A 17134-nucleotide genomic window follows, 5' to 3' on the forward strand; every position below is an offset into this window, starting at 1 on the left:
GTTGATAAAGAGCTGCAGACATCAGGCTCTTACTGCACCTCTGAAAACAGGTCACCTCCAACAGGTGAACTTCTTTTACCTGCCCTGCTGTGTGATGGAAAAACACATGCAGCAAAAGTATCAGGGAATTTTGGATCAGCACTCTGCTTTTAAACATCATCAGTCAAGACAAGCCAGCATAACTTAAAGATACACCTTGACGTGGGTAGCCGTGTTGTAATGGAAATGCTAATCCCTGCTGCACTTGGCTGACAGCCCAAACCAAACCAAGCCAGCCAATGACTGTCAAAAAGGGGTGCAGGAGATGCAGTGCTGACCGCTCCAGTGTATATGTCACAGATAAAGAAATCAAATCACGGGACTGAGCCAGTCAGGAATATCTGGTCATCTGTGAACAGTGTTTCAAGAGAGGAGTTCACAGGTGAAGTGATATTGGAGGTAACAAGGCAAAATAAACTAAAAGTTAAGAAAAGATATGTACATGTCGACATAAAACACAAAGGGCTCTGGTTTCCCGGAGCAGCGCAGGTGGCGCAGGGTGGCGAACCCCACGCAGAGCTAGTTTCGAGCAGCACAACCCAAGGCGCGCTCAGTTTGGTAGTTTGGCAGACCGAGGTGCACTGAGATGGGTGTGGCGGCGCAGCAGGGGGTGGTGTCGACAGATCCAGCTTGGCGCAGTGACAGTTTCGTGCCAAAAGGCTTCACCAAAGGTGCGCTAAATGCTCGCCAGCTGAAACCAGGTCTACTGTCAGCGCAGGCGGTGTAAGCCGAAGTGTGGCTCACCGGTGGACAGTGCACACACATCACCAAAACCTCACAGGCAGGTTTCCAGAATATCAGGCACATTAATGATGCAATAAATACCCAAAAAAACACTATTCAATGCAACTATCTGCAATCAGCACATAAATGTATCTCTATATCGACTGTCCCGTCACATCTGATGTCAGATCAAAGGGGATTGGCACCGTTTGGCACGTTTGGCACGTGTAATTGAAACCCAACCTGATTTGATTAACACAGCTGCTCTCAGCCAACCACACACAGCCACAGCATCAGATAGGGAGTATATATTCAGCATCTGTCATCTTAGAAAAGTCAAAAGAAAAGAAACAGAGTGAGACTGTGAGAGAGAAAGAGAGAGAGCGCAAGGTATTTGACTCTGTTCTTTTAGTGTTCTGGATAGACATATACAGAGGAGACATACAGCTAAACAAGGACAGTAAACAGGCAAACAATAGTGCAAAGGAATACATATAGAACAATTAATGCAACAGGTTGCGTATATACATGAGGTAGGTGTATATGAAAGTGTGTACAGTGTATACAGAATGTTGGGATTATGTTCGACAGATATTTACAAGTTAACAGTTTGTATTTTAATTGAAATATATATATAATTTACTGGTAGTCACTGAATTAACATGTTTCTCTAACATAAAAGGAAAATATTATAAATTATGTACAAGCTGTATTAAATTTCAGCAAGTAAACATGAACAAATGCAAAGTTGTACAAGTGCGATACTCTATGGAAGCATGTTAATTATGACTTATTTAATAGGCTCTGCAATCAATTTTGTTCAGCGCCAGAAAAAAAAGGGATATAATTTGCCATATTCAGTTGTAATGAAGCGTAGGGACAGGGCAACCCCAATTAACAATCACAATGTGAATGATTTTGGAGTTTAAATGTCAGATGAAACTCAATTAGAATAAAATATATAACAAAAACAGAATTGAAGTTATATTCTGTTTAACATATCATTATCCTCGTGTCTTGTCAATTTACTGAGAGGGTTTTTCAGATTTAATGATTTTTATTGGCTTATTTTGTCACAACAACTTGTAATGCAGGTGGCTTTGGTGCATTGTTCAGTATCATCCTTTGCTACACCTGACAGTGTAGGCTGTAATATTCCTGTCTCATATCTCCAATATAATTTGCCCACAATGTCTTTTTGCACCCTTACTGGCAATTTTAGGGGTGTGGATGTGTTATGGTAATGATGAACTCACACGAACACGCACCTCCTCATGAACAGGTGGCATTCAACCGACTTAAACAAGTGATACACAACACATTTTTCCTGGTTAAGACTTTTGTGAATTTGACTTGGAACACTTGTAAAAGTCTCAAAGACACATGTTTCAGGGTAAAAGCATAAAACTGTTTAAAATGTCTGTTGTGTTATTTAATCTTCAAGTGCATCTTTCTACACTATTTGTACAGAGCAATGGTATGGTTTCGATTAGAGAGTTGTGGTTGTAGCAAATTAGCTAGTTAACGTTAAGTTATTGTTAAGTTTATCTAACAACCAGCAATGAAAACACCTGAGTAAGGTTTGGTAGGTTACTGGTAGGTTAAAATAAAAGCAAAAGATAACTGCAGGACTACGATGGGGTGCAAACTCCCAATCCGTTCTCATTCTGAGGTTGTAAAATACCAACACTTGGCATCTTATAGGGATGCATAGGCCACCCTTTAACGAATCTATGTGACTCACACCTGAAACACATTCTAACGTGATTGTCACTGTGAAACGTCTGGGGTTTGGTTTAGGCAACAAAAGCACTTGGTTAGGTTTAGAAAAAACATCATGTTTTGGGTTAAAATAAGTATGTGTGTTACGTAATGTGATGTGACGTAAAACGTAACGTGATTGACATGAGTGCACGACTATATGTAAATTCTGTCACATTTAAACAACATGGACTTTTGGTTTCACACAGGACACGAACTGCAATCTCCTTTACATTGGAGTTAGTTGAAAGCCCCGTTCGTCACATTAAGATGCTTAAGGGTGCTTTTGGCATCAACATCACATGCTGAGGGGTGTGACAAAGCAGCTGTGACAGATAGAACAGGTTGAAACTCCAAGAAAAAGAAAGTTGAACATGCCACTGGCCAACTCACCCCAGCTATCTAACTTTTCATTTTGCTTCATAATGGGCACACTATTTCCTATATTGACACCAGATGTAAATTGTGAGGTGCTGAATATTCCAATGTGAACATAAATCCTGGAGATACTGGGATGGACAGAGCACCATAGCTCAGGAGGGACTGTCAGTAACAGGATTAGCAGAATAAATGCATGCATGTTCTAACTTTGCAAATGAAATTCACAATATTCAAATGACTTTTGTGGTTAAAACGTTAGACTTCAAATCATGTACCCAAAAATGTGTCACTTCTAAATGGGGAACATCTGTCACTTGTCATCTGCAGCAGGCACTGAAACCAACTCCTCATGCAAATTTAACATCATATCATTTGTTAAAGACGACTCGGCTCAGAAGAATATGTTTAACCCTGTCAAGAAACACTCATATTCTTTTACAAATCATAGTGGTAGTAAGCGTTTTTATTGTTCCCCAGTGTTCTGTTAGGAGTTGACGACAAGTTTCTCTCATCAAAATAAAGAGGCCGATGAGGTTCAGAAAGTTTAGCGGTATAGAATAATCAGGTCTCTAGTGAGAGAATGCCTTGCTGAGGGAAAATATATGTGACGATGGTACCATGACAAACCGCTGTGAAAATGGAAATGGCAGAGGAACCCAACAGAGGGAAGATATTGTTCCAGATAGGGGACCCACAATTAAACTTAATGAACATGAAAAACTGGTTTTCAGTTCTCTCTGCTGCACAAAGTGATAAATGATGGATTTCAAATAGGCGAGGCAAGGGAATTTCTAACAGCCGCTGTAGTAGAGACAAAAGAGGATTTTGTTAAATTTAAAAGAATCTCAATTGCCTCCTCATTTAACTCTGTGGAAAAGGCACTGTGGTTTTTTGAGTAAAAAAGCTGAAACATTCTCTATTTAAGACTTTTTCCTTGACCTGACTAGGAAGTTCTTCAGCCGTCAATAACTGTAAACTTATTTCTAACAAACCTCCATCACCAACCTGAAACTTTCAGTAAAATCACTTACAAACTAATGGATATAGTAACATAGGTTATCTCGCGTTTCTATGGCAACAGCTGCAATGATGGCAACAACTGTGGTTGCAGTTTTAAGCCACTCAGTATAAAAGCTAAAATCTGAACTTATGTGTATTTTGTCTTTCAGTCAAGCTTTAAATGGACCATGGCATCAGCTCTGAAACATCAGCGGTATATTTTGGTGACCCTTGACAAGTGAGATCAGAGAGCAGCCTCCAGCATTAACTTGTCAGAAGTAGTAAAATTGAGGATCACTCTTCCAAATCAATGTGCCAAATCACTTGTTGGAGTCCAATCTCAATTTTTTTTATATGATCTCCGGGAAGCTCACAGTTCAACATACCTTCAAACGGCATGATGAGACATGGTCTGACATTGTCTAATCCTTTGAATCAAAAACCTTAACAATTCCTCATAGACACATATTGTTCTTTATTCATCAGCAACACGTTCTCATCCCAACTCGTCAAATACTGTAGCTTCGTCAGTGTCGTTTACATCTACATATGACATGATCACATCTACAGTAGCTATCCTCCTGCATTTGTTGTTGATGTCATTTTACGCCTGTGAAATGCATTGTGACATATACTTCAGTTTTCACAGGAAATGTATAGTTTCTGCACACAGTAAAAAATGAAGTTACAATGTCAGTGAAACACCTTGTTTACACCCTCAGGGTTTGTTGGACCCTACATGGACCCTCCAGCTCCTTATATTATGTCGTTACCAGAAGTGTTTCCAACTGACACCGTCTAGTGGTGTATCATACTGCCACGACAGGTACTATCTGGCTGTGATATTAAGTGACGCTACCCGTCCAGGTATCATACAGCCACTACAGGTGCCATCTGACCAGCCGGCATTTGTATCATACCACTGCAAAAGGTGGCCTTTGGTGTTGGTGTCTGACGCTGAAATCATTGACCACGCTGCGGTTTTTGACGAGTTTAGAATGAGAACAGGCTGTCATCAGAGGATAGGATGGTGGCTGAGGGGTAACTTCAGTTTTTTATATATTCACACCAAATGTAGCCATTGGAGCCAATGTTTCTGGCTATGATGATTGCTTTATTTTTGGCAATTTTTAAAGAAAACATACCTTTCAAACTTGCCAAGGGGCTGGGGTTCAGAGGGTTTTAAAAATAAATACAATACACAACCATTTGAATATGCAGGTCGCTTTGCTAAGCCAATATAAAAATATAAACATATTTAAGTCTCACCCCAGTGCTTAAAATGTTATTTGACATGTCTCCCTTCTCCCTTTTCCCTCATACATAACAAACAGTCCCTAAGGTACTCTAAAACACTATTTATTTTTACTTTAACATAGAAAAACAGAGTCTATTGTACAATAGTTTCTAAAACCGATGATCTCCCCCCTCATGTGCCACTGAAATGTTCCCTTTTGTGGTGGTTTGAGACAATTCAGTCATGTAATTATCCCAGCATAGGGCTACACTAATCCTTCCAGTGACAATCAATAAAAAAGCTGACATGGAATGGATTTCTATACAGGAATAAGTCGTGTCTCTCCAGTAAAGGCAAGAAAAGCATACTGTAAGCCTTTAATCTGCTGTAATAGGCTTCAGTAAAATTTTATCCATGCTTTCTGTAACCAGTGCCATGAAACCATCGCTTCCTATATACAGTATTAAGGTGTTACTTCATATTGTTAAGCCTCTATTGAAAGAGATTAAATGAAAAATCAAGCCTGGTTTGTAAATGTGGGCTGCTAAATGCCTTGCAGAGGAATGCAGTTATGTTTGGCTACAAAATGACAAATATGTCCTTTCTACCCTGTGGCTGTTGGAACAATGACTTTTATAGATTATTGTAAATCCAAGGACGGCTATATAGAATCATTTATTTAGATTATTTTTTGACTTAATTATGGATTATATTATTAACCCCTCCCTCAAACAGTGATTGATTAATTATAGTTTAGCAACCATAACTAACCATGGCATGCATGAAAAGCTTTTGATTTGTCCTCATGCTGAAACACATGAAAAAGCCCTGTTTATGACTAGCACATCCAATGTGTATGGTATTTTCACTGTTGTGGATAGCTTAACATTAGCAGCTCTTTACGGAATTTGGTAAAGTTTATACTTTACTAGCTACCTGACATAGTGTTATGTTTGCTAAACACATTTAGTCCTCCTCAGTGTTGGGAGAGTTAAATCAAAATGCATCCTACTACAAATTATGCAATACATGCCCTAAAAAATGTAATCTGTAACATGTCCCATTAGATTACTTGAGTTAAGTAATCTTAGGTGAACACATTTTTAATACTTTGGATAGGATAAATGGTTACGGATAATGAATGAAGAATACTTTGGATTATTTTTGGACCATTTAAAAACTGTCTCACTAAACCCATTTTCTGGGTCACTCTTACTTTAGTTAACACTTGCTTTTGGGAATGACCTTATTACTGTCTTAAGAGAAAAAGTTATGCAAGTACACAAAACAGAATGTGGTATGTTTTGTCCTGCAGCTGATACTGTTTAAAGAAAAATAGCATCCACCAGAGAAAAGGACTTCAGTTTTCCTTCACCCTTTTTAAAATTTCCACAGCATCAGGCCCCATCTACAGCTATTCAAAAAAAACCTGGATATTTTCCCCCTGTTAAAAAAAATCTGTCTGTTCAACCTTCATTTTACAAACTATCTCCATACACACTACAACTCGGGGTGCGATGTATAAAATGACCATGTCGAGAATACCCACTTTAAATTGTCACATCAGTTTTGTTAAGCCACCTGCAGGAGACGTTACGGTTCTCTCACTTTCTCCTATGGCTCTCTCCCTCTCACAGACACACACAAAAAGAAAGACTCATGAACATGATACATCACACACACACACACTTCTCCACCCATCCAGACTACTTTCTCCTGAGCTATAGTGTCTGCTACCATTTTGCTACCATGGAGCACCAGTGTGACTTGAAAATATAATTATATATATATGGGTCTGAGAGCTGCTGGTTTGTTTCCAGCTTACATTGAATAAATCCTCATGTTTAACGACACCACAGCAACAGTTTGGGCTCTAGTTTCCCGGCGCAGTGCAGGGTGGCGAACCCCGTGCAGAGCTAGTTTCGAGCAGCGCAACCCGAGGCGCGCTCAGTTTGGTAGTTTGGTAGACCGAGGTGCGCTGAGATGGGTGTGGCGGCGCAGCAGGGGGAGGTGTCGACAGATCCAGCTTGGCGCAGTGACAGTTTCGTGCCAAAAGGCTTCGCCGAAGGTGTGCTAAAAGCTCGCCAGCTGAAACCACGTCTACTGTCAGCGCAGGGGGAGCGCAGCCGGTGTAAGCTGGAGTTTGGCTGACCGGCTGACAGTGTGCACACGTCACCAAAACCTCACAGGCAGGTTTCCAGAATATCAGGCACATTAACAATGCAATAAATACCCAAAAAAACACTATTCAATGCAACTATCTGCAATCAGCACATAAATGTATCTCTATATCGACTGTCCCGTCACATCTGATGTCAGATCAAAGGTGATTGGCACCGTTTGGCACGTTTGGCACGCGTAATGGAAACCCAACCTGATTTGATTAACACAGCTGCAAACTAATGAGTTCACATCCCTCTCAGCCAACCACACACAGCCACAGCATCAGATAGGGAGTATATATTCAGCATCTGTCATCTTAGAAAAGTCAAAAGAAAAGAAACAGAGTGAGACTGCGAGAGACAAAGAGAGAGCGTGTGCACATGAGAGAAACGCAACATTGATTTATAATTGTGGTGACCTCCTCCCAGGCGCAGCGCATTTAAGGGCGCGAGGAGAGGGGCTCATTTGATTGGTGTGATGTGTGTAAAACCCACTCCACGCCTTCTCTCCTCCCTTTTTCCGACTTGCGCCAGTAGGAGGGACGGAGGTGGGATAGAGGAGTAGCTGCGCCAGGGTGCACGGTGTGCCAAACTTACAAAATCCGCCTGGCCATACCCAGTTGACGAAGCGCAGGTACCCTGCACCTCCGCCGCGCCCGGTCTGCGAAACTAGAGCCCTTTAACTTGATGAATTAAACAACAGTGTGAGCAGACAAAGCGCATGCCTTTGTACCTGTAGGGCTCCATACCACAACTATTTAGTTGCATTTTGTTCCACAAATCACCAGTATGACTTATAAATTCTAAAAATGTATGACCTGGAGAGCTAATTTGTTGCTAGCTCACAGTGAATAAATCCTCACATTTAAAGGCACAATGACAACAGTTTAACTTTATTCTAACTGATAACAGCTGTTGACTGGAAGCCTCAAGTTCATGAACACACAAACACAGTACAATAGAAAAACAACTTCAAACACTTGCCAGCGTTAGTTGTCTCCTGCAGTCTCCTATCATTGTGAAGATAGCAACGTGCACGGGAACTGCCCATTGGTTCGACTGCCCATTGGTTCGACATCCCATTGTTCCAACCACATTAAACTCATTGTTCCGAAGTCCGTTCCGAAATCATCATGACGCCCTGTGGTTAAGGTCTGGTTAGGTTTAGGCACAAAAACCACTTGGTTAGGGTTAGGAAAAGATCATGGTGTGGGTTAAAATGAAAAAGAAAGTGGCAAACACATAAGCCGTGAGCCTGCTCCGCCTCAAGCCGGTCGCGGCGCACCATACGCCCGCCGCGAGCCGTTCAGCACCGCGGACAGTCGGACTAATGGGATGTCGAACCAATGGGCTGTCGAACCAATGACATGGACCCACGTGCACAAGGTAATGCTACCATTTTCAAAACAATGACTAGATAGAAGTGATGTTCTGGAGAAGTGAAAGTTTTCCCTCTCTCCCTCACCGACAACAATCCCACTCCCGAAATTGTCTGTCAATCTGCTGGTTCAACCAGGCCTGATCATATCTGGTGGACCAAATAACACTGGGTGCAGCAGACAGCTCAATTTGTCTGAAAAGTGATGCAGCGATACTGAGTTATAAAATAGTCATTAGACCAAGCAGCGCTGACAAAACTGAAACAAACTAGTAGTCTGTAGTTGTTGTTATAGTCCCTTTACATGCTCTTTACACAAAGCAACACCACCCAAGTTTTGAAAAATCTACGCCTTAAAAGGCATTTTAGAAAATCTCCGTTGTAGTGACCTAAAACTCTGTTTTCATGTGGACAAGAGGCCAAAACATTGGAGAACATATATCTATATATATTTGTATATGTGTAGGCAGGGCCTCAGTTAACCTCACCATCTTTTGATGGGAAAGCAGCTCAGTTGATGGCAAACAGAGCTTGCACTGCACCTTAAGTTAGCTTCAGTATTTTGGCATCATACATATCATGTATGTAGCCATCAAAGCCTTATTTAGGACTGCTTTTCAAGGTTCTTTTTTCTAACACAAGTCAGCTGCAGACATTAAAAAGTCAGCCAGAGATGGAATTTTCACCTAATTTTCATAGAGCTAGTGTTAGTTTGATTTGCTAGCTAACTACTGCTAACACTATCTATACGTGACAGTTGTCATTTTGAGCTGACAGTCGACAGTCACCAGTAACAAATGAGCAACCTGCTTTTGTTTACCTCTTTCTGAGGAAAATTACTAAGAGTTAAAAGTGGTGAATCTTCCACCACTATAATTGTTAACTGCATACAAGACATGCAAGAACTTAACAGGATATGCTTTAAAATTACTTTAAGCATATGTGGTTCGCACCATTGAATGTTCATGTGCCAGCCAGATCCATGACTGACTGCCTCAGATGACATTTTTAAGCAGCAGCTTTTTTTTCTATTTTAAATAGCAAGCTCAGCTGTGATCCTCTTGAATTTTTTGCTTTGTTCTTTTGACTCGGGGAGTAAAACAAAGCTCCAACGCTGCCAGGGTTTTCACTGAGTGCCACATGAACAAGAGCGGAGGAAGTTTTCCGAGGCCAGTTTGACACTCGAGTATTTGCCAAAGTGTCATGGAATCCAGCTGCGTTGGTGGTGTACAGTATCCTCAACATAAAGCAAGACATTAATCTTTCTACAGAGTTCAAGCACGTCATTTATGTCCCTGTGAGCCTGTTCTACTAGATGAATGTGAGACTTTCATGACCCCTATAAGCTTTCCTTTGCTGTTAGGTGAGGGTCCTGGCAGTTTCAACATCGTCAAGGTCATGGATCGCATCATAAAGCTGTTCAGGTCAATAATGTGGCCATATAGTGAAAATGGTTGTGGCACATTTGTATTCCACTGGCAAGCAGTGTTTTCTAATCACTAAATTACCAGAGCTATCAAGGCCTCTGAGCTGAGCAGCTCATGCTGGCAGGGTTTGCTGATTGGCTACAGGTCACAGTAAATCATCTTTCCAGGGTCTTCATACACACAATCTGATGGAGGTCATAACAGTTATATTACATACATACAGTTGTTTGTTAACATTTGTAATCATTGAATTTCCATCATAAATTACACAGGATTAGCTTTTGTTTATCAAACGCTAAATTAAAAAGGTTAAAAGCAAAACAAGATTCTGATTCATTGCATTGTTGCATTTGTTGCATTAATGTATAGCTCTGGAATTTAAAATAATTTTAGAGCGCATACTGAGCAGGATTTTCTCCTTAAATAGCACAAATTTTCCTAAAATTCTTCCTGGATGTCATTTACGGACAAAAAGTTGTCAAAGTCAAAGTTTTTCCTCCATATATGCAAAAGTTTGAGGCTGAAATGCTGCAAAGCACAAGTCTCAGTGGTCACTCGTCACTAGATTTAATTCAAATTTTCCAAAAGAGCCCTTTTTTATGGTGGGCTGCACGTCGCTGCACTGAGACACAGAAAGAAAATTACATTGTTCAGTTTTCCAGTTGCAAGCAGGAACTCAGGCCAAATCAGATGCTCATTCAAAGGCAAAGCCAACTAAAAGAGAACTGAGGACACTCTGACCCGGCCTGACTAGACCCAAGGATAATAAAACCCCATCCAGAATTACCAGTGTTAGTATACAATCAATGTCTTCAGTGCTGATAGCGAGTCTGCTTAAATTGGTTTCAGTCAAACTGAGACACAGAGCCAAGACCCACTGCAATACAACAGGAACCTACAGATTAGACTGAATACATACTTTGTACCTGGTCAGTCTCATGATCAGGGTTTCAGTTCCCATGAGGATCTTTGTGAATATCAAGTTTTGGAAGTGGGTACTGAATCTGCAGCAAACCATTAGCTTAGCTGAATAAAAAATAAGCAACTCATTAACAATGTACACAGTATATCCTCAGTTAACCAATATGCGTAAATTCAGTATACCTTTAAGAAAAAAAATGCAAATATTGGCCGCTACAATTGCATTTTAAATTGATATTTTCACAATAAAACAACATTTATTTATTTTTTTTACAAATTGTTAAATAACAGAGATGACTTGTACAATTGTATATTCTTAAGGCTCTCTCAGCCTTGACTGACATGCATCAGTGTTATAATATCCACCGTGCAGTGACTACAGTGTCATTACACAAAGGAGAAATCTGTATGGGATGTTTGAAAGCTCACAGATTCATGTAATTAATTAATAAATTTAAGGCTGGAGTGGTCAAAGTCTGGCATATGGTGTGTACACTAAAAGCATGCATTTGGCAACATACTCGTGTGGCAGGCAACCTGCTACAGCGCATTAATCCCAGAGCTGATTGTACAAAGAAGCGCTGCACTATACAGAGAATATCTTATAGCAGGATTCAGCGAGACCCAGAGGGTTTGCCTTATCTAAAATGTGCAAAGTGCATTCTGAGCTCTGGAAATTCACTGTAAGAAAGGGAGAGGCATCTCTTCACGGTAACAGACAAATGTGCACCAAAACATCCCATCATTCTCTCTGTGTGACCTCTACAGGGATTATAACACCAATTGTATGCAACGACTGATACATGTGGTGCTGGATCCTGCTGCATCGTCTCCGCTCAGCAGCACCGTGAACGTGGCAATGGAATTTCAATGCTTCTTGTCTGATGCACGTGGAGTTGTTATTTTGGTGTTGATGGTTCACGAGAAAATGATAATACTGAGTACCTCTCTATCTCCTCTTCAGCTCACTGCATACAAAGTGCTGGTGTTGTTACAAATTAAAAACTGACATGAGTTGATTACATGCTCCCTGCCTGTTAAGATAGCTTTGTGGCTGCAGATCCCAGCAGTTGTATATTTCCGTAAGCAGTCTTACCTGCTAATGAGAAGGATGGTGAACACGGTCCCTCCAGATATAGCGAAAGCCATGGCTACCGAGGGAGTGGAGATGCCAGGTGGAGTTTATCTGCAATAAAAGCACACAAAGGTCAATAACATGCAATTTAGAGAGATGTAGGTGATGATAGAAGATTCAGAAAACACAGATAGTGTTTGCTTCGAAAACCAAGATCCATGGATGCATCTCAGCATGGACTTAAAATGATTCTTGTGCTGCTCAAGTGACTCCTACACCTTCTTTTTACAGAGTCTTCAGCTAGCACACATCACAGATGGTTTGTGCCCCCTTCCCTATTTTTAATCTTTACAGTCCACACTTCCACAAATACTTTTTTTACTGAGATGATATCTATCACCCAGGTAACAGTACTACTTGCTTATCTTTCACAAGTTCTCTCATGGACACTGTAATGTAGGACAATTTTTGAAGTTGTATTTCTAAATCACACAATAGCAAGCCTCAGCACTGACATGCCTGAGGGACATTCTCTTAACAGCACAATGACCTCTTGTTGCTGACACCCCCTGACTCCAAGTCTGGCACAGTAAGCTCCAGACTTGGGTGAAAAGTAATAAAGCAGTCTCCTTCAAAGAGAGTTGTCTTCTCCCCTATATCTCCATGCTCTCTCTCTCTCTCTCTCTCTCTCCCTCCATCCCTCATGCCTCTTTTAAGATGAAAGCAGACAGAAACCCTTCAGAGACCAGAATGACTTAACCACTGAGACCTGACTAATGTGGACGGCAAGCTGGGCTATGGAAATATTTAATGTAAAGTTGAAAGTTAGCTTCCGTGGCTGTGGTGTTAGAAGTGACTTTACAGTGGAGTAGGCTTGAAATACAGTACCACCCGTTGCTGGTAATGTAACATCTTTGGCTGCAGCTTTGGTTACATAATACGCAGTGTGTGGTTCTGTAGCAGGTAAGACATGGCCTGTGTTGGGAAGGTTGCTTTTGAAATATAGTTACAGATTATTAGTTAGCCCGTTCAAAATGTAATAAGCAATGAATCTATTTTAATTACTCAATTAAAGTAAGATGACTTATTACATTTGATTATTTTCTGATCATTTTTCTAATAAATGTTTTACAGCAAACTGGGCAGTAAAGCTGAAAAATCCTAAAAACATAAATATGCATGGTCAGCTGGTCGCAGACCGCTCATATCTAGTTCACACTTCACAACCTAAGCCCTGATTTTCTGCTCGCCAACAGTTTTTGGAGTTCCCTGACAATGTGCTGCTATATGTGAATTATTCAAAGGTGCGAGCAGGGAGCCTTGCAGATGCATCGCAGATGCTCCCCAGATATTTTGCATACTGAATATCTGGACCTGTTGGGGACTTCATCAGTGAGCTATGGCCAGTGACAGCGCAAGACACATGTTGAGGACAGAGACAAGCAGTGCTTTCCACTGTGTGTGTGTGTGTGTGTGTGTGTGTGTGTGTGGGTTTGACAGTGAGAGTGACTGAGAGAGGGGATGGGAGAAGGTGGGAGGCGGACTATTGCACACATTTCTGTAAGTTATTAGCCTAATAACTTACTCAGGATGCTGCTTTGTCATGTTTTGACTTTGATATTTTTTCATAAGCACCTCCCTCCAACCAAGTTGTGGGTCAGCCCATGCATCACATGACATACTCATCAGGGATTCCTCTTGGTGAAGGATCCCGTAGTGGTCAGTCATATAGTGTGAAAACCACTTAAAGACTCTGGAATACACAAGCTAGTTTCACTCTGAAGTCTTTGAAATCTGGCACTTGGGCAGTGACTTGTGGTGTTAGATACCAACGGAAAAAAAAGTTCCTTAACAGGACAAGAACGAAAGTTAAAGCAAAGCAAAGTTCAAATAGGGCGGGCGTGAGGGGTGGGGAAGGGTCTAACAAACATCGACTTTCACCTGGGAGAGCAGTGTTTGTAGCCCGTAAGCCAAACCAAGCCAAAAGTTTCTTTTTTTCCTAAACCCAACAGAAAAAATGTCAATTTTCGGTGTTGTATTGACATACTGTGTTTATTTTGAAAGAGACTGCATGTAAATGGTAACTTTCATCTGAAAACGTAAGTGTGTTTTGAAAGACGACAATGCACCTAACAGGCAGAACTCAACACAAGCTGTGTAATGTGGACAGTACAGGGAACTTAGCTTAAGAACAATGCACTTTTTAACTGGCAAATAAGAGGTGATGCAAATTTCAAAAAGAAAACTGATCAAAAACATTTCTCACAATTTGAGCGCATACTGCCAAATGGATGGAGGCTGCCTGGACATAGAGACAACTCCTCATAAGCCATCCTACCCATGATGGTGCTGCACTCAAATATGTCCCAACGGGACCAAATATGTCAGAAGGAGACATTCCTGCACGACAAAAAATGCAAAACAACAGAATGAATGTTACATTCCACTTAAAATCGTTTTTAGCAAAAAGAACATATTTGGCTGAATCCCCTTTGTAATCACCAACATTTTGGTAAGCAATTGTAATGCTGTTATATGTAACTAGTTACTTCCTTACAGTGGACATGGCATTATCACTGCTAGGGTTACCAGTACAACCGACACTGGACTTTACTACCATTTATGTAATGCTTTTAATTAATCATGGTAGTTTACATAGTCTGCTTTGGACAGATGCATATCACAGTAACAAAATACAATATCCATTTTTGATTTTACATATATCTGTTCAAAACTAGATTTTTCTGACATTCCTGACATTAATTCTCAGTGCTACACCTCACCAGCTACAATTCTGGTAGCCAAGTGAGCAGTCATCTACCAAAACACACTGCAAACTGCTTCAATTAAGACTTATCTACATACTGAGCAATTTTCTGTTTGTCCCTTTGCTGCCAACTTTGTCACAGTCAAACGGACTGCAATTAATGACAAGTGTGGACTTGAGGGAGTTGAATAATTCACATATATTAGGCTATTAGTTGTCATTCACTGCTGATGAGCTCGTTCAACAGCCATGCATTACAACTCATGAGTAACTCTGTTAATGTGAATGATGTGTGCAGTCTAAATTCAGCACACATTTTGTCATGGAAATAATCCTGCAACAATAAATCCTGCAATCACATGTGACATTGTGGTATTTTCTGTAATTTGCCTTTACTTCAGGTACACTATGAGACAGTTAAGAGCTGACAGGAGATGATGGGAGAGAGATGGCAGTGCAACAAATGTCCCGGCCTAAGAATCACATCTGCATCAATTTCATCAATCATTTTGTACAACAACTCCAAGCCACAAGAAAACCCTGTTAAATTGGGATTCCAATTGCTGTTGTAATGTGTGACCAATTGTTTGAAAACTAGCCTGCGTTTCTTACATTGGCCAGTCAATGTATTGTCTTGGATGAGCCCTCATTTTTCAGAAACTGGCTCCGGAAATGTGACAAACAGGGAGTCTATGCAAGGTCGTACTTAAGAGAAACATAATTGTAAACTACGGTTAATTGAAATGAACTATGAACTGTGTAGATTAGCAAAGTCAGTAATGAAAGCCAGGCATGGATGTTGGTCAAGTGAGCTGTGGAGGTGTTGAAGATGCAAAAGCAAAAGGCAATGATACAGGGTGGATTTCTACTGTAGGAAGGGAGAAAAAGAGTTAACACACGGGGCAGCTTTTACAGCCTGGAAGGCCCAGGCGAGCTTAATCAAGGCAACGACCCTCTTATGTCAGCCTGATGAGGTTGGCCAGAACCAGCCTAGTCGCCAGAATAAAACTGTTGGCACTGTACGTGTCTGTAAACCAAGTCATAGCTGTATGTTTGATGTGTGTAACATAGCTCAGATTGCATGTATATGAACTGAGCCTCTCATCAGGAGGCAATGGGAAAGGAGTCTATCACCTGTTTTTAGCACGCACAAATTTTAGAAGAAAGAGGATATTTAAGACCACAAAAGCAGGTGTAACGACAGTTCAGGACATTTCCAGCTGTGTTTGTGGCAACAACAAAGGGTATTTCAAGTCCAAACCCTAACTAAATGGTTTTTGTGCCTAAACCTAACCACACATTAACCAAAGTGTTGTCACAACAGAACATTGAACATTGAAACACAAGGTCTAACATATTTGCTTCACATGACACATATACATGTAAGATATCCATGGTTTGCAGATAATGCCAACATTTATTCTGCTGACTGGGTTACTAGGACAATCTTTAACATAGTAGGAGTGGTGTCACAATTGAAAATCATGATCAAATAGTTTGATGGGCTGACATTTAGTTGCAAGGAAGAAAGGTTTTCATTCAAAATACAAATGATACCAAGTGTCGGTGTACAAAAGTACAAAATACAGAACAAAAGCAGTGGTCAATGAGCAGCAAACACGCAACAAACAAGAAGTCAAGTTGACAAACTGATGTCTCATGGGCTATTGTTTGTTTCTTGGTGATATGTCTTCAGCTACAGTATTAGTAAGTTAAACAGTCCCTTAACTATCTTTAGCATTAGTGCACAATGAATTTAACTTAACTTTATGTTTTCCTTGTGAGAGGTTAACATTAAAAAATCCATGCATTGCTCATTTGAGGAAGCAGCCCAATCGTACACGCTGTGTGTGGTAGTCCAGGGAAGTGAGCTGAATGAATAATAAAGGATATTACCATTGTGTATAGCCTAATCATTTAAACTCCTTTCAAATGAACAGCTGCTGTGAAAGCAATATTTTTTCAGTGCTGTACATTAGCAAGAAAAAAGGTCAGTCATCATATTTCCACTGCGTCAATCTCTTGGCTGACCTGTCAGTCACAGAAGACTGAGCAAATGCTCCACTTACACCCCAGGGTGCACCACTTCACAGTGATTTAAGCTCAATGAAGGATATTAAAAACCAAATATGAAAGTGTTACTTTTGGACTGATGCACTAGAGACAGTATAAACTGAAACGCACTCAGTGGGCAGCAGAGTTAGGGGAATTAGTGGGAATGTATTTTCAGCATTTTAAAAGCGTGAGAATCCAGAGCTCTAAAA

General features: G+C 40.6%; 1 protein-coding gene across 2 annotated transcripts in view; it reads right to left on the reverse strand.

Moving 5' to 3' along the window:
• LOC117248757 (gamma-aminobutyric acid receptor subunit pi) overlaps window positions 1-17134 on the reverse strand; it is a 69896-nt gene that overhangs the window by 40810 nt on the left and 11952 nt on the right. For both annotated transcript variants that reach the window (XM_033614009.2, XM_078160714.1), the window contains one exon: window positions 12125-12214. In XM_033614009.2, coding sequence (XP_033469900.1) covers window positions 12125-12177 — 53 coding nt within the window. In that variant the 5' untranslated portion in view covers window positions 12178-12214. The remainder of the gene's footprint in view (window positions 1-12124; window positions 12215-17134) is intronic.

This window comes from Epinephelus lanceolatus, chromosome 17, assembly GCF_041903045.1.
Source record: "Epinephelus lanceolatus isolate andai-2023 chromosome 17, ASM4190304v1, whole genome shotgun sequence".
Lineage (NCBI taxonomy): Eukaryota > Metazoa > Chordata > Actinopteri > Perciformes > Serranidae > Epinephelus > Epinephelus lanceolatus.